General features: G+C 41.6%; 1 protein-coding gene across 1 annotated transcript in view; it reads right to left on the bottom strand.

Moving 5' to 3' along the window:
• LOC307033432 (alpha-1,6-mannosylglycoprotein 6-beta-N-acetylglucosaminyltransferase A-like) overlaps positions 1–24,779 on the bottom strand; it is a 94,827-nt gene that overhangs the window by 32,178 nt on the left and 37,870 nt on the right. Inside the window, 8 exon segments of the mRNA XM_079671905.1 lie at positions 960–998; positions 1,001–1,092; positions 9,153–9,287; positions 10,172–10,341; positions 11,879–12,040; positions 16,602–16,673; positions 19,965–20,054; positions 22,341–22,417. Of these exon segments, the coding sequence (XP_079528031.1) occupies positions 960–998; positions 1,001–1,092; positions 9,153–9,287; positions 10,172–10,341; positions 11,879–12,040; positions 16,602–16,673; positions 19,965–20,054; positions 22,341–22,417 (837 nt within the window).

Below are 24,779 nucleotides of genomic sequence, written 5' to 3'. Positions count from 1 at the left end.
AGCGCGCAATCTGATAACAATGGCAAATCTGAGCTATCCATTGCATGATCCTCGGAGGTGTAAAGTAATCCTGTTTGGTACACATGCTCCTCTCCAGCCTGCAGGTAAGGTGTTGGGCAGCACAAAGTACAGAAAGTAAAGTCTCTGGAGGCTGGAAGTGATGCCACCAACACTCGGCCAAACCACTGTGCACTTGTTTCAGCCGCGATATCATCTAACCCGGCGACTCCTAGCTGGATTTGGTGCAAAGCAACAGTGTGCTGTGAGAAAGACATACCCTATTCAGCGGACAAAGGTGCCATTCAGGTACCGAGGCATTCTGGATAGAACCAGGCCTCACCTCTCCAACAGGGTAACATTTCACTCTCTCTTAGCCACGGGGAAAAGGTCAATACCTCGGGGGGTTAGCTCTGCTGCGCGGCCACCACTCATCCACCCCACAGCGATCTCACACAGACGAATAAAACCCCATCGTCCTACATTTATAATCACTGTAAATTCAAGAGAGCCGACCTCGTACTTTCCGTTAATCTGCCCGACCATTAGCGGCACGCTGGATTTTCTTTTATGCCGCAAACATTTTATTCCTAGCAATAAAAAACTAAACTGGAACTGAGGACATAGGAGAGAGCCAAGGCTGTAACGAGCATGGAAATGATTTATATTGCATGTTGGCAACTTTACCTTAAATAAAACAAGAGTGGAGAAAAGCAGAGAGTGGATAGAAAGTCCAGTACTTTCTGTATTTTGGGCGGATCAGGATATCGTGCATTCTTAGATGGATCAACAGGAAATGTTCTTTCATCGCATGCACTCAGGTCTTCTTCGAGCCAAATGGCCTGTTTATTTTTAAACCGTCAGATCTAAAGCTGGTGCACTTTTGTGTCGGGAGTGTGTGTGTGTGTGTGTGTGTGTGTGTGTGTGTGTGTGTGTGTGTGTGTGTCGTCCTGCAGACTCACGAAACATGGTGTTGAACTGCTGTGGGTTCAGGTTCCACTTCCCCACGGCGTCTTGTGACCCTTGGCCTGGGCGTAGTGGGCGTGGTTAAACTCTGGTTCTGTCCCGAACGAATCCAACACCCGCAGCATGCACCTGGGACACAAAGACAAGAAGAAGCACGGTTTATAATCTGCTAAACATTAAGATCTAGAGGTGGACAAAGTATGCAGATATTTCACTTTAGTAGTAGTAGTAATGTAATGGTATAGTAAGATTACAACGTAACACTCGCTTCTGTTGGCTAGCGCTCTGACAAATTGTACGAGGTAGGATAAAGAGCGGGACATTTCTAAGTGGTTGACCAATCACAACAGCCGGCCAGCTAACCAATCAGAGCAGACTGGGCTCTGGTTTCAGACAGAGGGTGAAAAGAGGTGCTGCAGCACAGACAAAAATAAAGAGCTTTTTGAACATTAAAGCATGGAGACATGTTCCAGTAGAAACACTACATACTGATATACACCTGAACATCAGCAGGAGAGGACTCTTTAAAGTAGAGACACTACATACTGATATACACCTGAACATCAGCAGGAGAGGACTCTTTAAAGTAGAGACACTACATACTGATATACACCTGAACATCAGCAGGAGAGGACTCTTTAAAGTAGAGACACTACATACTGATATACACCTGAACATCAGCAGGAGAGGACTCTTTAAAGTAGAGACACTACATACTGATATACACCTGAACATCAGCAGGAGAGGACTCTTTAAAGTAGAGACAGTACATACTGATATACACCTGAACATCAGCAGGAGAGGACTCTTTAAAGTAGATACACTACATACTGATATACACCTGAACATCAGCAGGAGAGGACTCTTTAAAGTAGAGACACTACATACTGATATACACCTGAACATCAGTAGGAGAGGACTCTTTAAAGTAGAGACACTACATACTGATATACACCTGAACATCAGCAGGAGAGGACTCTTTAAAGTAGAGACACTACATACTGATATACACCTGAACATAAGCAGGAGAGGACTCTTTAAAGTAGAGACACTACATACTGATATACACCTGAACATCAGCAGGAGAGGACTCTTTAAAGTAGAGACACTACATACTGATATACACCTGAACATCAGCAGGAGAGGACTCTTTAAAGTAGAGACACTACATACTGATATACACCTGAACATCAGCAGGAGAGGACTCTTTAAAGTAGAGACACTACATACTGATATACACCTGAACATCAGCAGGAGAGGACTCTTTAAAGTAGAGACACTACATACTGATATACACCTGAACATCAGCAGGAGAGGACTCTTTAAAGTAGAGACACTACATACTGATATACACCTGAACATCAGCAGGAGAGGACTCTTTAAAGTAGAGACACTACATACTGATATACACCTGAACATCAGCAGGAGAGGACTCTTTAAAGTAGAGACACTACATACTGATATACACCTGAACATCAGCAGGAGAGGACTCTTTAAAGTAGAGACACTACATACTGATATACACCTGAACATCAGCAGGAGAGGAATCTTTAAAAAAGGTAAACATTTCGAGGTACCTGGATCCAAAAGTCCAGGTAATGCTTCTCGGACATTAAAGCATGGAGACATGTCCCAGTAGAGGCGATATATATTGTATTTCATGTTGGAAGTAGTAACACAATGAGGTTTGGACACACAGAGCTCCAGAGAGAGAGTATTATCCAGAGGAGGAGAGAGGCTGTGAATGAACATCATGTCCGACTCAAAGGTCACAGCAGAGGATTAATTAGAGCACAACCACCAGAGGGAATGGGATATATGCAGAGAACAGCCCTTGACCTACAATCTCACACTCTGCATTCATTAACTCCCTCTTTGTTGCTCACTTCTTCTTCTCTAGATGCTGGATTACGTCTTATTTGTCTTTCACTGTTTTGTATTTTTCTATAAGGACGACAAAGGACCAATGAATGAAATCTAATATATATATAAAGCTGTTGGCATGGCAACACATTACTAAATCTATCCCTCTCTGTTGAATGTACAACATGATCTTTTCTCACACACACACACTTTTGAAAGAACATCCATAACATCCATCTGTTTGCAACTTTTTATACAATCTCTCTCTCTCTCTCTCTCTCTCTCTCTCTCTCTCTCTCTCTCTCTCTCTCTCTCTCTCTCTCTCTCTCTCTCTCTCTCTCTCTCTCTCTCTCTCTCTCTCTCTCTCTCTCTCTCTCTCTCTCTCTCTCTCCTCTCTCTCTCTCTCAACACACACATCTGCAGTTAAAAGTCCTCCATTCCTCTGCTGCTCAGCGCTTGTCTCTCCGCCCAGGCAGATGCCGAGCAGCTGAACTGTTCGAGGCCCTGGGAGAGCAGCGAGGAGTCTCACCAGAAGGGAAACTTAACACAGAAAAGCAGAACAACAACAAGCCCACATGCCATCTCCTCTCACTCTGGAGAGAAACAACCCTCATCTGTGCCCGGTAGATGAAACCTCAACAGATGGGGCTGCTGGAGCCATTAAAGGATGTAAAAATGGCCGCAGGGAAGCTTTCAGTTCCTTTTCAGGATCCAGTGAGTTGTAAGTGGGCGTCAAAATGTGACAGGACTCAAACTACACAAGAGTGCACAAAATGTGACAGGACTCAAACTACACAAGAGTGCACTCAGTAACACTTTCTGTAGTGTCACAACTGAGATTGAGGATGTTGTGAAAGCAGATGTGGGAAGTAGTGGAGTACAAATACTTTGTTTTCTGGTATCAGTACTTTAATCCACTACTTATTTTTCTGACGACTTTTGACTTCTTACATGTTGAACTCAAATACATGTACTTTCTACTTCTTACAAGTTGAACTCAAATACCTGTACTTTCTACTTCTTACATGTTGAACACAAATACCTGTACTTTCTACTTCTTACATGTTGAACTCAAATACCTGAACTTTCTACTTCTTACATGTTGAACTCAAATACCTGAACTTTCTACTTCTTACATGTTGAACTCAAATACATGTACTTTCTACTTCTTACATGTTGAACTCAAATACCTGTACTTTCTACTTCTTACATGTTGAACACAAATACCTGTACTTTCTACTTCTTACATGTTGAACTCAAATACCTGAACTTTCTACTTCTTACATGTTGAACTCAAATACCTGTACTTTCTACTTCTTACATGTTGAACTCAAATACCTGTACTTTCTACTTCTTACATGTTGAACACAAATACCTGTACTTTCTACTTCTTACATGTTGAACACAAATACCTGTACTTTCTACTTCTTACATGTTGAACACAAATACCTGTACTTTCTACTTCTTACATGTTGAACACAAATACCTGTACTTTCTACTTCTTACATGTTGAACACAAATACCTGTACTTTCTACTTCTCACATGTTGAACTCAAATACCTGTACTTTCTACTTCTCACATGTTGAACTCAAATACCTGTACTTTCTACTTCTTACATGTTGAACACAAATACCTGTACTTTCTACTTCTTACATGTTGAACTCAAATACCTGTACTTTCTACTTCTTACATGTTGAACACAAATACCTGTACTTTCTACTTCTCACATGTTGAACTCAAATACCTGTACTTTCTACTTCTCACATGTTGAACTCAAATACCTGTACTTTCTACTTCTCACATGTTGAACTCAAATACCTGTACTTTCTACTTCTTACATGTTGAACACAAATACCTGTACTTTCTACTTCTCACATGTTGAACTCAAATACCTGTACTTTCTACTTCTTACATGTTGAACACAAATACCTGTACTTTCTACTTCTTGTATGTTGAACCCAAATACCTGTACTTTCTACTTCTCACATGTTGAACACAAATACCTGTACTTTCTACTTCTTACATGTTGAACTCAAATACCTGTACTTTCTACTTCTTACATGTTGAACTCAAATACCTGTACTTTCTACTTCTTACATGTTGAACACAAATACCTGTACTTTCTACTTCTTACGTGTTGAACACAAATACCTGTACTTTCTACTTCTTACATGTTGAACTCAAATACCTGTACTTTCTACTTCTTACATGTTGAACTCAAATACCTGTACTTTCTACTTCTTACATGTTGAACACAAATACCTGTACTTTCTACTTCTTACTTGTTGAACACAAATACCTGTACTTTCTACTTCTTACATGTTGAACCCAAATACCTGTACTTTCTACTTCTTACATGTTGAACTCAAATACCTGTACTTTCTACTTCTCTCATGTTGAACTCAAATACCTGTACTTTCTACTTCTCTCATTTTCCAAACAGGCTGGTTCCTTTAGTCTGAATGTGTGTTTGGTGGCGTGATCATTATTATTTAGAGTCATTGCGTGCCTATTGATTTGAACACGATCCGTGTATCCATCATTTCCTGGTCTTCTCTAAAGAAGAGGGACCAATGAAAACGTTGTCATGTTGCCGTTGGTCACCATGGAAACATTCATTAGCTAACAATGACATTATTGTTCTATTAATATAAAGGGAGGTCAGGTACTCTTTAAAACAGCTGCTAGTTATGGGTACTTTTTACTGAAGTACATTTCAAAGTTCTTTACTTTGACGTGAGTAAAGAAGTTTAGTCAGTACTTCTACTTTTACCAGAGTATTTTAAAACACGAGTATCTGTACTTCTACTTGAGTAAAGGATGTGTGTACTTTCGCCATCTCTGTGTGAAAGTGTAATTTAACGATAATGTAATCGCCTTTCGGTGATATCAAGTGGATTAATAGTTGTTGTAAATGATAGCTTTCTCGCCTGCTATGATTATCTCCCAGGTGGGATAGGCAATAAATAAAACGTTCGTATTTGGGTCATGAGAAAAAACCGGGATATCAGATGGGAATTTTTGTAATAATTTACCTGAGGGTTTGTTTGTCTGCTTGACCCTGAGGCTAAACCCAAAAGCTGCATGAAAACAGATTTGAGTTAATGATGTGGTTTTATTAAAAATGAAACTCACAAGGACAAAATATGTTACTGATTATTTTCAGTTATTTTGATCCAGTCAACAGTCAAAAATAATACTAGGGATCCAAGTTCGATCGATTTTCTTTCTCTCCTGTGTTTAAGAACAGATGTTTTTTACCAGGATTATATTACATTATTCATTGTATCTGTAAAACGTGTGAAGAAAAATAGAGGAATTAATAAATAAAAGGATAGCTTTGTTGCTTTTTAACTCACGGTAACTTACTAAAATACAATGTTAGCAGCTTGTGTTTGAAGTGCATGAAGAAGCAATTTAGATTTGACATGAAAATCAATCACAACATTGTTTTGTCTCAATGCGTTCCACTTGATAGACTTTAATCCGAGTTGTTATCCTTTATTATCAAAGAATAAATGAACACCTATCAAAGTGATAAGCTCTTATCTGTTTTCTAAAACAACTTCTAGAAGGAACATAAAGGAAACATGATGACAAACTATTTTGATATTCAATCAAACATTAATTATTAAGGCAACCATGACGGAAAGTGATGTTTCCCGCTTTCACTCTGTTCAATACCACGTTAACATAACATTTTAAATGGTGAACGTTTCACGGCCATCATTGTAACCTGCAATACAATTACTGACACTGGGTGAACAAATGCCATTGTGTTGAATCAAACCCCCCCGACACAAATCTAAGGGAGGAAGTGACCGTTTGCAGAAAAATTGTGAAATCAAAACACACAGTTGATGACTAAGTGGTTATTTGCCCGGTTTCATTTCTGCATCAAAACCAGAAACATGAACACACATTTTCTGCAGCCCTTAACCCTCCTGTGATCCTCAGATTTACTTTACACCCTTTATCCTCTGGGGTCTATTTGACCCCAGTAGTAACTCAAGACAATGATCATATTCCAAAGTGTAACCAAAATGTATGTCGCTGGTGCTTTAGGTATTTTAGTTGACTACCTAAATAACCATTTAAATAAAACATTACCCCAACCTACCCCCCACAGACCCCTTTATACATCCAGAATTCCTATTATGTGACTATCGAAAAATATATAAATCACCATAAAATCTCCATCCATCCATCTTCTCTCGCTTATCCGTGGTCGGGTCTCGGAGGTATCAGTTCCAGCAGAGAGCCCCAAACTTTCTTTTCCCTGGCCACATCAACCAGCTCTGACTGGGGGGTCCCAAGGCGCTCCCAGGCCAGCGAAGAGATATAATCCCTCCACCTGGTCCTAGGTCTACCCCTCGGTCTCCTCCCAGCTGGACGTGCCTGGAACACCTTCCTAGGGAGGCGCCCAGGTGGCATCCTAACTAGGTGGCATCCTAACTAGGTGCCCGAACCACCTCAACTGGCTCCTTTCGACGCGAAGGAGGAGCGGTTCAACTCCGAGTCCCTCCCGGATGACCGAACTTCTCCCCTTATCCCTAAGGGAGACACCAGCCACCCTGCGGAGAAAACCCATCTCGGCCGCTTGTACCCGCGATCTCGTTCTTTCGGTCATGACCCATCCTTCATGACCATAGGTGAGGGTAGGAACGAAAATGCACCATAACCATAAAATCTCACTGATTGAAATTAAATGTTTTGATGTTGACCAAAGGACCAATAACTAAAGCAGAGGGTAGTTTTTTTTACAATGATACATTTGCATGTAATAGTCACCTCAATATCATCCCACACAATCAACAGAAATATGTGAAACATTTCGACATTTGTATTTGTGTTATACTACTAAAACAGCCAGGTCAATTTGACCCCAAGGAACACCGATGCGTGCAAAGTGCGTACAGGACATTTCAAAAAGATCTTCATGTTCATTTTATTTTTACCCATTAGTCCTCCCTAAATTAGGAAAAGTCATGAAATACTAAGCAAAACAAATAATGTGAACCATTTTATTAGATACGTTAAACATTGAATGGGGTCAAATTGACCCTAAGGATAACAGAAGGGTTAATGCAGTTATCGGATGAAAGGATTAAATGACAGTCGGGCCACATTGCCTCGAGCTTATACCCAGAAGACAACAGGCTGGCGAATTTTCATTTCACCAAAAACACGGCGATACAAAACCGGACAATAACGAAAAACATTCATCCCAAATGGGCCTCAAATGCCCTGTTCCTAAACTGAAAGAATGAACCAGATGAAAGGGAATAATTGTGACAGTTTATGCATATTGTTTGCTGGTGTGAAAAGCAGCCAAATCTGTCGTTCTCAGTGCATTAGATATCTTTCTCTCGAGGTCTTCATAAAGGGATTCGCAGGGCATAAAGTATGTGACTTACTAACAGACAATTTGGGAGAAAGGCGATGCTGGGAAACTGATAAGCTTACACATCTACATTCTCCTTTACAAACCAGCTACATTACGTTTGACATACTGTAAGCTTTCGATAATGCTTTGGAGAAATAATGCAGAAAGCGCAGCTGGACGTTACATCCCGCTGAGGCTGAATCAATTTCCTCCGGGCACCAGTTGAAGGTGTTATGTCGCGGACAAACAAAACCTGGTGACAAGCCGGGGTGAATCAGCGGAGGCCATTAGGGTTTCCAGACTTATTGTCCTGTCGCTTTTCCTGTCAGCTGATGAGAGCTTTTTCAAAACAAACCGGCGAGTCTTTGGTCCTCGGCGGAGCAATCAAGACGAGGAGAATAGACTCGTTGCAAACAACACACGCTGCAGCGGCCTTTTGGGACATTGCGGTAATGCCTGAGCAGAAAATAGACTCATTGTCTCAGCGAGAGCCAGACAAGACTCAACCCGGTGCCCTTTGAACACGTGAGGGAAGCTTTTAAACCACAGCTGGCAGCGGCAGCACGAGGTTAGGGAACTGTACAAATTACTGAATTAATTTAGGAGATAATGGGAAGGGCTTTGCGGAGCAGGATATTAAACTGTCTCGGATTTGCGAAATAGTCACCTGCAGAAAACTGGTTGAGCTGGAAAGTCATTGTGGAGGAGATTAAAAGTGACACAGCTTGCCTAGCAACAGGTGAAGGGCGGGGTTTGATTGACACAATATGTATTTTTTAAGTGTTAATTCACTAAAATGGTCCATTAATTGTCAAAATGTACAAAAAAAATAAATAAATATGGTATCTGCCTAGTCTTTTTTAGACACTTTCAAACAGAAATGTTCAACTTTATACATTTTAGTGTCCGAAGCAGGTGTGTTTTTGCAGATGTACTCACTGGTAATGAACCCAGGACGGCCCCAGTGTCTTCTTAAACTGCGTGAGGCCCACGATGTCGATGTAGATCAGCTCCACCACCTTATCACCCTGGGTCGGGCAGCTGGACTTGTTCCCCATGACCTTTCGCATAATACTGGGGAGAAAAGATTGACATTAAATTCAACTTATTATATTCTGCAGCTGGTAACCAAAAGACGGGGGATTATAGAGTGACAGCAAGCTTGTATTCGTCTGCCCCTCTGGTTATCAAGATGGGGAAGACACTTGAATGGTATAGACTTTAGAGACACTTAAACAATGCATTCAGAAAAAGCAATCCCAAGAACATAGTGCCTTCTTTTTCTTATTATTTGCATCTTATTTGATACTGAAGTGGCTCACCTGAAGTACATGTGCCCTCAGAGCGTTTGATATCTGCAGTGTTTCCCATAAATTGATTTATTTGTGGCGGGCCGCCAAAATGAAATATCATCCGCCACAAATGGATCTCATGGATTTTTCTTTATACTTTTTTTTTTTGGTAGTCTAATGGTTAGTGAGGTGGGCTGATGATCGGAAGGTTGCGAGTTCAAATCCTGCCTAGTGTGCCCTTGAGTAAGGCACTTAGCCCTCGGTTACTCCAGGGAGAATGTCCCTGTAATTGGTCATTGTAAGTTGCTTTGGAATAAGGCGTCTGCTAAATGCCTAAATTGTAAATTATATTTTTGGGAGAATAAACCCCACGGATCCTCAACTCCGGTGTGTCTCACTCATTAACAACGCAACACCGAGCAACAAGAACGTTGTGCCCCCACAAATAGAATCAAATTCTGTGATCTGACCTAAAGCATGTGCAGTGCAGACGTACATCTGGACTCACAACAATCGCTATTATTATTATTATTATTATTCTTATTGCTGGTTGAAAAGAGTACTCCATTGACGTCACGTATTAGGACCTTTGTCTCGGGCGAACATGAGACAATGATTATCCCCTGCATGCAGTATTAACTCCAGGAATATCACAGATGTACTGACTCTTTGAGCTCGGCCAGAGAGGCGGAGATGCGGACGTCGTGTCCCAGAAGATACAGCGTGGTGATCAGGTCGCTCCACTGCACCAGCTCCCCCAACGGGCCTCCGCTGAACGCGTTTTCGGCGATTTTGAAGCCCGACTCCTTGGTCAGCAGGCCCAAATGCACCAGGACCTGAGGATGAGTAGGGAAAGGAAAATGAGTGACGTTAGAAATTCCCCGATAAACCTTCATGTTGTCATCTTGCAATATACTTAAAATATATATATATACTAATATATATAAATAGATATCAACGTCTTAATGTATTTCAAATTCTGTTCCTGTACATATCATATTCTATTGACATGTATATAGACTTTTTGCACTACTTTTTATTTTGTATTTTATTATATATGTTGCATTGTTGGAGCAGCTCAGGTCAGAAGATTTTCATTGCCATTTCTCCACTGTAGCTTTGAGCATATGACGATAACACCTTTGAATGTTGACCTAGGAGTAAGGAAATTGTCATCACAGTTAGTTAATGAGGTGTAATATATCTTGAAGTAGGTTTTCCACTTCCCTTTTCTCTGTATGAATAAACAGTCTGTCCTTATGTTGATTATTGCTGGAATACTAACATGATAAGAATAGTGCATACTTGATAAGAGGGAATACACGGTTTAGTCAAGGCTAACGCAACATAAGCTATCTACTAGAGCTAAGGTTACAGTTAAAGATAAGGGTGTTGAATGTGCCATTCCTTCACAGATAAATGTAGAAAAAACCAGTTGAGAATGCCTAAAAAAAAAACTGCCTTTTGAATAATAAATCACACCCAACTGGTTTCGATTTAAAAAAACATGTTTATCTTAGTAGGGAAAGCAGTTCCCATCTGTCCCTGTGTCAGGTGCACAACACACACACACACACACACACACACACACACACACACACACACACACACACACACACACACACACACACACACACACACACACACACACACACACACACACACACACACACACACACACACACACACACACACACACACACACACACACACACACACACACACACACACACACACACACACACACACACACACACACACACACACACACACACAGGATGGCTTTCAGTAGCTTAGGGGAACACAATGTTCCTCTGCAGGAGTAGGAAGTAATAGCCGGCTTTGTTTGAAGTGACCGGCGCATTTTTCATTGTTGACAGCTATAGCCACAGTCCCACGGCACACCAGGGAAGGGTTAATATGTGCGGATTAATAGCCAAAAGATATTAGCGGCTGAAATAAAGATCTGGCTTTGAAATTATCTGGAGGGAAAAGCACTTAATTATTGATAGACTGCTGAATAGATTAAGAAGAAGGAGGGAGAGCTAAGATACCAAAGATGTATACTGAGCAGCAGCTACAACCAAGTTTAAGCTATTTTGTATGTATGTATTCTTCCCCTTGTTGCATGTGGAGCTTATTTAAAAACGACTAATGCATTTGGACTGAAGTTCTACCCTAAAAGCCATGAATCCAAAGTCACCTGAGAGTTCAAACTAACGATGTGTGACCATCTAATTAAACCTACAATGCACCCAAGCTCACAAAAGCGTATTTCTCGAGATCACAAACACCGCCCGGGAGGTCACTTCCTCCCTTTTCTCCTGACTGGGAGCAGACCCCCCTTGATTTCTCCGGTGTTTCGATGCCCACCTTCTTCCTGCGGCGCGGGACCAGGTTCTGCTTGCTGACCAACGAGCGAATGGCGCTGACCCACGGATCGGCCATGCGTTTGATCCTCAGCATCATCCAGCGAAAGTCCTCGCGCGCAGACATGACGCGGTAAAGCTCCTCGAAACTGGTCCGCACCTCCGCCTGCACACAGATAAATATATATATATAATATTTACATATATGATAATATTTATATAGCACTTTTCATACAACATACAATCAGCTCAAAGTACAAAATGACAAATCACAAGTTAAAAACAAACAAGAAATTCCCCTCAGATTATTTCGTAAGAACTTTACAGACTTGACTAAAAGAACATTTCAAGTGGGAGGTTGCCAACAGTGATATGAGCTGCTAGTGTACAGGGTGTTGCCTCATCTGTACACTAGATAATATTAAAGCTGTACATCTAATCTAATCTAAAAATACTGTAATTATGTTCAATTTGTTATCCTGTTGCGTGCTTTCAGGCTTCTTTCTTCGGCTGCCGGGGGATCTTTAAAAATGTGTCTAATCTAATTTAATATTGCAATATTGACTCGGGCATTTTCCAAATGACTAAAGGCAGATTTATTGGAGGGAGACCCGTCTAGAAGAGCTGTAGCAATAAGACTAAGAGCCTCTGCTCAAGGACAACATGTTTATCCAAACGGCCTGAACCGAGACCTCACCGCCGTAAATCTGCAGAGGTGGTTCCTAGAGGAATGGGTGCAGGAATGAATGTTGAAAGTTTAATATGTCGCACCGTTTGTCCACCTCTCTGTGTGGTTATAACCACTATAAACTACCAGGGACATCTGCCCAGGAAATTATTTATTGACGGCACAAACAAATGAGCTTATGTCGGAGATCTCTCCCGGGAAAAAGGGATTAAAAAAACTTCATCTAAATCCTTAGACGAAAAACTGTGAGGACAAGGCGTTGTGTTTATGGTAACAGAACAATAAATACTGCAGGAGAGGAAGGAGAGGAAGGAAAAGTCATTTGGTATAGAAACAATGAGAGGAGAGGAAACAAGGAAAGGAGAAGTCATTTGGATATTAAAACAATGAGAGGAGAGGAAACAAGGAAAGGAAAGAGAGAGGGAAACTAAGAGGAAAGATAAATAAGGTGAAGAAACAAATGAAGGAGAGGAGAAAAGGTGAGAAAAGGAAGCAAGGAAAGGAGAAGTCATTTGGATATAGAAACAATGAGAGGAGGGGAAACAAGGAAAGGAGAATTCATTTGGATACGAAAACAATGAGAGGAGAGGAAACAAGGAAAAGAGAAGTCATTTGGATATAGAAACAATGAGAGGAGGGGAAACAAGGAAATAAGGAAAGGAGACAAATCGAGGAGAGGAGAAAAGGTGAGAAAAGGATAATCTGGATATGGACACAATGAGAGGAGAGGAAACAAGGAAAGGAAGGAGAGGAAACAAATCGAGGAGAGGAGAAAAGGATAATCTGGATATGGACACAATGAGAGGAGAGGAAACAAGGAAAGGAAGGAGAGGAAACAAATCGAGGAGAGGAGAAAAGGATAATCTGGATATGGACACAATGAGAGGAGAGGAAACAAGGAAAGGAAGGAGAGAGGTACATTGAAGAGGTAACAAGGAGGGGGAAATAAATAAGGAGAGGAGAAACTAGAGAAGTTATGGTAACAGAACAATAAATACTGCAGGACACATAAAGAGGAAACAGGAAAAGGGGATTAAACAAGTAGAGGAAACAAGAAGAGGAGAGGAGAAAAGGAAACAAGGAAAGGAGAAGTCATTTGGATATAGAAACAATGAGAGGAGAGGAAAGAAGGAAAGGAGAAGTCATTTGGATATGAAAACAATGAGAGGAGAGGAAACAAGGAAAGGAGAAGTCATTTAGATACGAAAACAATGAGAGGAGGGGAAACAAGGAAAGGAGAAGTCATTTGGATACGAAAACAATGAGGAGAGGAAACAAGGAAAGGAGAAGTCATTTGGATACGAAAACGATGAGAGGAGAGGAAACAACGAAAAGAAGGAGAGAGGGAAATTAAGAGGAAAAATAAATAAGGAGAAGAAATAAATGGAGGAGAGGAGAAAAGGTGAGAAAAGGAAACAAGGAAAGGAGAAGTCATTTGGATATAGAAACAATGAGAGGAGAGGAAACAAGGAAAGGAGAAGTCATTTGGATATGAAAACAATGAGAGGAGAGGAAACAAGGAAAAGAAGGAGAGAGGGAAATTGAGAGGAAAAATAAATAAGGAGAATAAATAAATGGAGGAGAGGAGAAAAGGAAACAAGGAAAGGAGAAGTCATTTGGATATAGAAACAATGAGAGGAGAGGAAACAAGGAAAGGAGAAGTCATTTGGATATGAAAACAATGAGAGGAGAGGAAACAAGGAAAAGAAGGAGAGAGGGAAATTAAGAGGAAAAATAAATAAGGAGAAGAAATAAATGGAGGAGAGGAGAAAAGGTGAGAAAAGGAAACAAGGAAAGGAGAAGTCATTTGGATATAGAAACAATGAGAGGAGAGGAAACAAGGAAAGGAGAAGTCATTTGGATATGAAAACAATGAGAGGAGAGGAAACAAGGAAAAGAAGGAGAGAGGGAAATTGAGAGGAAAAATAAATAAGGAGAATAAATAAATGGAGGAGAGGAGAAAAGGAAACAAGGAAAGGAGAAGTCATTTGGATATAGAAACAATGAGAGGAGAGGAAACAAGGAAAGGAGAAGTCATTTGGATATGAAAACAATGAGAGGAGAGGAAACAAGGAAAAGAAGGAGAGGGAAATTAAGAGGAAAAATAAATAAGGAGAAGAAATAAATGGAGGAGAGGAGAAAAGGAAACAAGGAAAGGAGAAGTGATTTGGATATGAAAACAGTGAAGGGAGAGGAAACAAGGAAAGGAAGGAAAGATAAATAAGGAGATAACACAGTATACTCTTCACTCAGGAAACACAAATCAATACGGAAAGCATCTCAGTGACGTAATACAGAATATGGAAATGAGTCTACCGTCAGCCACGGTCACAGAATCTGTTGACTTCCTTTACAGTCACATTACTGAACTCCACACGTAGCATGACGAGATGAAATATGAGAAATGGCCATCCCGAGGACTCGCTAACAGCAGAAGAGACCGAGTGAGAAACCACAGCGCCATTAGCAGCTGCTAAGGTGGCTGAAACAAGGCTGCTGCTGCGGGGGCATTAGCATCCTTCACCACGACAGGAAATCACTTCTGCAGACCCCAAGTATTAAAATCTCAGCCTGAATTAAAATCTCCAAAGCCTGTCAAATGGCATCCCCCCACCACAGGGCTGCATGCAGCCAGAGAGGGGATGAAGAGTGCTTAATGCTTCATATTGATTCAGTGTTTTGACCGAGCGCCGCTCTAAGTGGGATTTGACTGAGCCGCTGCATTGGCAGGGATTGAAGATCATTATTCCAGATTTGTCCCAAGGTCCCGTCACTCTGGCTTTGCAGATCTCCTTTATGCTATCTAAGCATGTTGACAGCGTGCATGCTCATTTGCTGAGAATATCCTTCACTTTGCTGCCATTTTGGTACGCAAAAATATACTGCTTTTTAAAAATTAAATATCCCATTAATTCATTTGTACTTGATTATTTTCCCTACTTGTTTGTTTGTTTGTTCACAGCATGTAAAGCGGGTTAGGGTCCCTTGAAAGGCGCTATAAAAATGTATTATTATTCATTTGTTGTCAGCATGATGGGACTTAAAGGGGACCTATCATGCAAAATGCACTTTTGTACGTCTTTTCTACATGAACATGTGTCCCCGGTGTTCCAGGGAACTCACCAAGTGTCAGAAAACACAACCCTCTCTATTTCCCTCCATACCCAAATCTCTTAAAAAGGGGCTGCAACGGATCTGATACAGACTGATCCAGATTTGAACACTTCTATGACGTCACAGAAGTGGCACTACGGCTATTGGGCCAACTCCACCAATCAGGAGGAGACAGCCACGGACATTGCCGTTGGAAAGCGCTGGAGACGCTGTAGTACATATGCCAGGCCTGTAGATGGTGCTGTTCTCACAGAATCAGCCCATGATGCAAAGACAGTGTTACATTGAGCGAAATGAGGAATGGCTAAAATGCATGATCTGTTTGGTATTTTGAAAAATAAAAAGTATAAATATGCTTTATATTAGGTATGGTCCTACACTATATTATTCAAATATAGCATGATAGGTCCACTTTAAACATGTATGTCACACACATAAATCAAATCAAGTTTTATTTATATAGCACATTTTAAAAACGATTTTTGGTCGAGCCAAAGTGCTGTACATATAATAATGACTTTACAGTAAAGGACACTATACAGCAAATACAACAGCACAGTTTGTGCAGAATATCAGTATGAGAAAGCGACACCCTCTGACCTTAGACCCTCACATCGTACAAGGAAAAACTTCCTATACAAGCCTCTGCAAAATGAATCCATCCATGCCACTTGGACCGGAATCGTCAATATCTCTCACTTTGCTGCCGTTTTGGTGAATTTTAAACACAAATATACTGTTTTTTTTTTTACTGAAATCCCATTAAATATTTTTTCCTTTGATTTCAGGATGATTGGACTTAAATATGTACGTCACACACACACACACATACGAACCGTGAAAGGTATCCGATGTTCACCACATACATTCAGGTGTAGTGATGGCGCTGTGTGTTTCAGTTTTGTTATTTGTAAAAACGTCTCACCTGTCCCCTCCTGTCTATTTCTTCATTCAGGGTCTTTGTCCTCCAGGGAAGGCGAGGACACCAGTTCTCCACCTATCAAACAAAAAACACACGTTTAAATTCAATTGAGACAAACATTGACACCAATTCACACTGACATGAGTGGATCATTAAATTCAATATTAAGTGTTTATGAGGCTTTTTAATACATTTTCTGTTGCTTTCAGTTTGAAAGAAGCAGAAATAACATTAAATATAAACTGTTCTGCACAAGCAACTTCAAATGTGTGTCTGTCTCCATCTCCTCCTCCCCATTATCATCGGGCAACACATTTGCAGGGGCGTCGACTGCCCGTCAAATTATAAATAAAGCCATAAACGGCTTCAAGTTTATTTCCAACTGATCAATACATCTTCATCTTTTAAAATCTTGCAGTGTTATTTTTGTTTATGTACACCGTGTGAATTTGTATTGTCTGATGCCTAAAATGTGTGTGTGTGTGTGTGTGTGTGTGTGTGTGTGTGTGTGTGTGTGTGTGTCTCTTTCTCCCTTACACTATCTTGGCCACAGTCTCTCACTCCCCTGTATGTGTGTGTGTATGTGTGTGTGTGTGTGTGTGTGTGTGTGTGTGTGTGTGTGTGTGTGTGTGTGTGTGTGTGTGTGTGTGTGATACAACAGTGTTACAGATCTGACACCAGGTGGGATCCCCAGTGACCTTTTAGTGGTTTAAAAAAGGCGTTTCAAATCCTCAGTAAATGATCTCTCTCTCTGAACTTTTTCGTCTCTGCGTTTCCTTCCTCTTTCCTCAGTGATTGACCACAGAGAGGAATACGGGGAAGTGTTTTTTTTTCATTTCTCAGCAACGACACAAAAAATTGCACTATAAACACTTCCAGGCAAGGTGGGTGTGTTTACTCTCCTTCTGAACACACACACACACACACACACACACACACACACACACACACACACACACACACACACACACACACACACACACACACACACACACACACACACACACACACACACACACACACACACACACACACACACACACACACACACACACACACACACACACACACACACACACACACACACACACACACACACACACACACACACACACACACACAGGGTGGATGGAGAGACCGATCGCAGCAGATTTCAAAATGGAAATGCATGCAAGTTGTCATCGCAACCGTGTGATCGCATGCCCAGGATTGGAGGCTGAGGGCTGTAGAGCATCTGTTTGTGTCTCTGTGTGTGTCTCTGTCTTTGTGTGTGTGTGTGTGTGTGTGTGTGTGTGTGTGTGTGTGTGTGTGTGTGTGTGTGTGTGTGTGTGTGTGTGTGTGTGTGTGTGTGTGTGTGTGTGTGTGTGTGTCTCTGTCTCTGTCTCTGTCTCTGTCTCTGTCTCTCTCTCTCTACCTCTCTCTCTCTACCTCTCTCTCTCTACCTCTCTCTCTCTACCTCTCTCTCTCTCTCTCTCCCTCTCTCTCTCTCTCTCTCTCTCTACCTCTCTCTCTCTCTCTAATGGACTCTGCTGTTGTCCATCTATATCCACTGTAAAGCCCTCGGCTCATATGCAATATTCATAACGCGCTGCTGACCTTTTCAGAGCTAAAACCCACCACCACGGAAACCTTACTTTTCATCCAATAAGATGTCCCGCTATTAGCCGAGGAACAACCTGGATCCTCACTGGAAACAGCTTCTGAACATGGACATTTCCTCCAATCAGAAGAAGTAAAATCAAACAGAAATGGTGATGAATGAATCGCTATGAAATATGGAGAGCTGTTATGTAGATCTGAGTGTAAAACAGAAACCAGCTTCAGAGAGAATCTCAGTGCCATCAGAAGTTTAGTTTCAGGCATGAATGACTGACTTTAATTTGAATGAACAACTAAGGGATAGGAAATCTGGCTGTTTATGCAAAAAGTCTCAAAGTGTCCCTTGAAGGAACACAAGCTTCTATATGTTCGTAAATAATCTATATCGCCAGGCTGTTTTTGAGACTAAGTCCTTCCACGTCTTCCCTTAGAGGCTAAAAACTCATCCCTTTTAAAACTCACCTCCTTCCCACTGATTCATCTTCTCTTTCTCACACACTTCCCTCTTCAACACATTCTAATTTGCTCTCATTAAAACATGAAACCCCCCTTTACCACCCTGATCGTTCTTTGGGTGCCGTCAGGAATGTCGTAACTTCTCCCTTTTTTCTCCTCACATGTTGAAGCTTACTCGGCGCCAGTACCTGTAATTCAGTCGCTATGACTTGCAGAAGCAGGAGCTGAATAATTCAAGTGTTAAAATGCAAATGTTCCCGATGTAGCTGCAGTAGTAGTGGTGCAGTCTAGGAGAGAATACTGAAGGATTAAGGCTTCCTCTGTGTTACACGAATCCATGCAAACATATTAAAAACCCTTCTGACTGACATCGAGCCTTCTTGCAAACAGTCATTTGTATAAAGTAGTATGTTCCTAAAACCCGATCTCCTGTTATGTGAGTGACATTTGCATCAGGCTGCAGTGGCCAGCGGATTCAGGAGAAAGTATAGCTTTGACCATTTACAGTCGATTGCTGTGACCTTTTTGTAAGGATCCACATTATTCAAGTTATTCATCAAGGACACAACAATTTTGGTTCGCATGGGAAAGAAGAATATTAAATACAGCCCAGTCCTTTGAGTTTTCTGCTTGTTCATGGTTTTTCATTTCTCTTTCACTTGTCTGTGTTTGGCTTTTGTAAGCATTTTCTGATTGGCTGACTAGACTATTCCTCCCTTACAATAACTGTACAACTTACGTCAACAAGACACATTGAAAGTCCATATTTTGAAGATCGAATTTAACGATCAAATTAAAAAAGGATAATTGTTACAGTCATGAGAATTTTGTTTGTAAGGAGTGCATATTGAGAGGTCCCTGTGGTAAAATGACACACACACACACACACACACACACACACACACACACACACACACACACACACACACACACACACACACACACACACACACACACACACACACACACACACACACACACACACACACACACACACACACACACACACACACACACACACACACACACACACACCTAACCAAGTCTTCACCCTAAAATGAATGATTACCCTCATCGGGACCTCCAATTTGTCCCCATAAGGGAAGCGAGTCCCCACACGTGACTGTGTAAACAGATGTAGGTCCCCCACAAGTATAGTAATGCTAGGCCACACACACACACACACACACACACACACACACACACACACACACACACACACACACACACACACACACACACACACACACACACACACACACACACACACACACACACACACACACACACACACACACACACACACCTCACCTCGCTCAGGTAGATGAAGTAAGAGCAGGTGGATCCGTCAACGCCATAGTTTCCATAGCAGGAGTCAGAGCGCCACATGTCCTTCATCCACTGAAAAGAGCAAAAGAGAAGATGTTATTTGAAAGCATTTCCCTCCCAAATCACTCACTGTAAAATCAGTAAAAACCAACGGGCCCACTGAGAGTCAACAGCAGTCAAATGTATTTTATCAGCGGCTGTTAAGTAACTCACAATGACAGCCAAACCACTGTCATTAGGAGCGTCTGTCGGCCTAATAATGGATGCAGAAGGAAGTCCGGTTGATGCTGTAATTCACCGGCGTGTGGGGGCAGGCAGTGATGCTGAGCGAATACATAACGCACAGTTGCATCCATCAATTGTTTCTTTATCTGTGGAATAGTCGGGGTGTTTCTGTGCCTCGGGGTTAGGGAATTTCTTTACTTCACTCTGCTTCAATTTCTGTTATCAAACGGAAAATATTTGGTTTGAATATAAGAGACTATTTCCCCTTTCAAACCAATACATGTGCAAGACATCCAGTGGAGCTGCTCCACGGCCAACAGAGAAAGAGGGATGTTGAGCTTTCATGTGTGGAAATAATCAATGTGAAGAATTCTTGACGAAGACGAAAGAACATGCATTTTTAATAAATCCACCAAGAAAAACAAAAGGGCCGAGGGGGAAGACGCTGCAGTATTCAGACACATCTCCTCCCCTCTTCTGATTTGATCCCTAACAGAAAGATCCTACTTCGTTCAGATGCTGGAGTTCATCATGCATGCTGACTTACCGTACCCTCAGGGAGGTACACACACACACACACACACACACACACACACACACACACACACACACACACACACACACACACACACACACACACACACACACACACACACACACACACACACACACACACACACACACACACACACACACACACACACACACACACACACACACACACACACACACACACACACACACACACACACACACACACACACACGGGTTTAAGTCGCTTGGATGGCGTGAAGGTTGTTCTACATTTGATTAAACAGTAACCTCTTTATCATGAGAGAATGGATTTGTAAGATGTTTCTAACCAGACGCTGCTCGTAAAACTGCAAACTGTTTAGTGATGCCTTTCTGAAATGAAAGCTTGCTATAAGGTGTGTGTGTGTGTGTGTGTGTGTGTGTGTGTGTGTGTGTGTGTGTGTGTGTGTGTGTGTGTGTGTGTGTGTGTGTGGTGCAGGCTTTGGCATCACATGGCACCCAGTTGGAAATGCTGGCAGTGTAAGTGGAGGATTGGTACTGACTGAGCAGATGGTGTGTATGATAGGGCCCCATCAGCTCCAGGAAGACAAACACACACATAGAATAAACATTGGATTGAGATCGTGTGTGTGTGTGTGTGTGTGTGTGTGTGTGTGTGTGTGTGTGTGTGTGTGTGTGTGTGTGTGTGTGTGTGTGTGTGTGTGTGAGGGCTTTGCTAGGAACCGATTTCCCTGACGTTTAATATTCGTCGAATAAACTATAGTTTTACTTGAGGTGTGTCAACAAAGTGTCTCTGTGTGTGTCTCTCTCTCTCTCCCTCCCTCCCTCCCTCCTTCCCGTGTGTGTACCTGTGTGTGTGTGTGTGTGTGTGTGTGTGTGTGTGTGTGTGTGTGTGTGTGTGTGTGTGTGTGTGTGTGTGTGTACCTGTGTCCGTGTGTGGGCTTTGCTAGGAACCGATTTCCCTGACGTTTAATATTCGTCGAATAAACTATAGTTTTACTTGAGGTGTTTCAACAAAGTGTGGGCCATATTTTCTGCTTATTTAGTAGACATTTTAAGTAGAGAATGCTCCTTTTTCCCCGCTATCTTTATGTATATGTTAAGAACTCAGGCACTCAGGATGTAGAACCCAATTGCACGACCCGGGAGACAGAGATAAAGTATTGGTAAGATACTTTATTTTTCCAAAAACAGGCAGGATGAACAAAAAAAGCAATCACTATTGAATCTCAGGTTGAGATGACAAAAAAATAAGAAAACTGGGAGACAGGGGAAATGAAACACATGATAAGACACAGGTGGGCACAATCAGGGGCGGGGCTGACGCTGATGAGCACAGGAGACACACAAGGAGTGACAGGTGAAAACAATCAGGAAACTAGACACACCAGAGAAACTAACGATAGAGAGGAAACACAGGGAGAAGGACCAGACAATACACAGGGAGGAACACATGACAAGGAGAACAGCAAACACCCACTACCAGACACACAAACTTAAAACGTGACACAACACAAGAATCGTTACAGGATATTAAATAAAAGCAATTGCTGGTATGAAAACAGACACAGAGAGAGGTGGAGAGGCTGTTTGACTCACCGTGACCTTGCCCTCGCAGTGTGGGAAACCCTCCATAGGCGGCAGCTCGCACTTCTCCTGGGCTCCATTGAGGAGGTCTGGAGGGAGAAGGAGGAGGAAATCAATAAGGTTGAATCAGTCAGCTGCAAAATGCAATCACTGTCAACGAGATTATGATGCTCTCTCTGCAGTACGCACTGCCTTTTCCCAACGGAGGAACAGAAACCGCTTGTCTTTTGAAATATTGCACGGAGTAATGAAGCAAAAAGGAGATGAAAATACCATATTTGGACTGAAAAGCAATTCCTGAATGAGGGTTATTTCAACTTCCCTTTCCAGTATCATCAGCTATAAAATAACCTCCAAATATACACAGTGGCAGCCTGCCAGAGTAACTTGTACATAAGCAGCAGAATCTGCCGTCCCCCTGGCCATGACGTGAGGTCATTTGGTCAATCAATGGTGTCCATGTCCTCATTCAGCCCAGTAGACACTCAGTTCAGATGGCATCAGCTGTTTCCGTAAAGGTGATGGCGTCAGCAGTGCACGATGACTCATCATTTTAATTGGCGCAGCTGTGATTGAACAGTAGGAACTTCCTCACGCGTTCCCTCTTTTAATTGAGAGACAGACATGCCACAGGAGAGGAGAAAGAAACCCAATGCGTGACTAAGTGACTTCCAACATGTGGGTGTGGAAGTTCCTCTAATGGCTACTGCCTATTGGTTACACAAACACAACAAACAACAATATCGTGCACTTGTAAGCGGCATGAAATGGTCTGAAATTGACAAGAATAACAAATATTCATGAGACGATATGATGACCCAACAAAAGTAGTTAAACTCACATGGTTATTCATGTACTTTTTATTACCTGATTGATTCTCAACCTGGTGTCGAGTGATATTTCACCGACACATGAGAGAACGTCAATACAGGCACCGTTTTGGTTTCAAACCCCTGGTACCAAAAAAGTCCTAGAAAGACAGGTGAACTTAGCTAAAGTACTTTCAAACGGTTTGTGGGTCAAACTAGAGGCCAATTTTATTAGTTTCCGAAAAACTAAAGGATCTTATAGTTCGAGAGCAAGAGCCCCCCCAATGACTCCTGTTGGAAGTTGCGCCCCCCCCCGCCCCCCCCTGCAACAGCGGTAATTAAAGTTTAAAAGTCTCAAAAATGCTACAGCTACCGTCACAAACTGGATGAATGTGAAGTATTTTGTTAAAGGAGTGTGAAAGCGTAATTAAGTATTAACTATTGGAGTGACTTTGATGGTTATTGGACTCAGGATTCATTCATTTGGATTCCCGCTGGATGAAGAAATTAAAGGATGACGGAAGTGGAAACAATTCACAAAGGGATTAAACTGTTTATAACACATGCTCAAAGTAAGCCGGATTCTGCCGATGTGTTTATGTGGATTCAAAAGTCATAAATAATCTACAAAATGGAGGAGACCGATCTGATCGGAGCAACTGTGACAAATAATCCAACTGAAACCGGCATGGACAATGACTATGTTTTAGAAATGCGCTTATCCAGAAAAGCCTGGTTTGGACACTTTACGGGCAGAAGAAACATTTCTATTAAAGAAAGAATTATACATTTCTGTCTTTTTATGCCTTTAATACTAACTTGAATTGTTATTCAAATTAATGAATCAATTATTTTTTATATTTTATTGTAGAGACAAGGCTTTTAGTGACAATCATGTATAGCTTTGCAATTATACGTAAAAAAAAAAAAGTCTAAATATGATATTTGGCCTCAAATCATCTGAGTCCTGGCGCCCCCCCTGGGATCTTTGGCGCCCCCCCAGATTGAACCACTGGACTATAGGGTACATTTTCTTAGTTTTACTATTGTGAGCTTTATAGTAGGATACAAGGTAGGACTATTTTATAGTGGGTACTAGGTACGACTATGGGTGTTTTCTTAGTTTTGGGGAAAACTTTGACAGTCTTTTAATGTTTAGTTTTTTTTTTTTTAATGACTGTTTTTAAATGCCTTTGTCTGAATGTCTTTCATTTTTGTAAAGCACGTTGAATTGCCTTGTGTTGAAAGGTGCTATAGAAATAAACTTGCCTTGCTAAACAAATCGTTTTCAGGTATTAGCAAATGTTGCATGCTGCTGACACAGGAGATTATGGTAAGCATGTTCTAGTGTTGACATTACATCAGACTCTTAAGAGTTGTTCTGCAGTCTGTGGTTCCACCTGAGTGACGGCTGCAGACTGTCCATTACTCTGTGGTCGGCCATGACTCTCAGCAAACTGCATCACCTTTGGCTCGGCAACTCACAACAGCAGGAAACCACAAAGAGCCGAGAGGCCGCGATGATGCAAACACGGGTCAAGGAGGAGATTTTATTCCAAACTGTTTGCCTTTTTGCAATAAACAAAATGAATGCCACTGCAGGGGGAGGTACTCGGAGGATGCCTGCGTGGCTTTCAGTATC

The sequence above is a fragment of the Notothenia rossii genome, assembly GCF_949606895.1.
Source record: "Notothenia rossii genome assembly, chromosome: 3".
NCBI lineage: Eukaryota > Metazoa > Chordata > Actinopteri > Perciformes > Nototheniidae > Notothenia > Notothenia rossii.
Note: the sequence above shows the minus strand (reverse complement) of the source record. Positions and strands in the feature narration are given on the sequence as shown.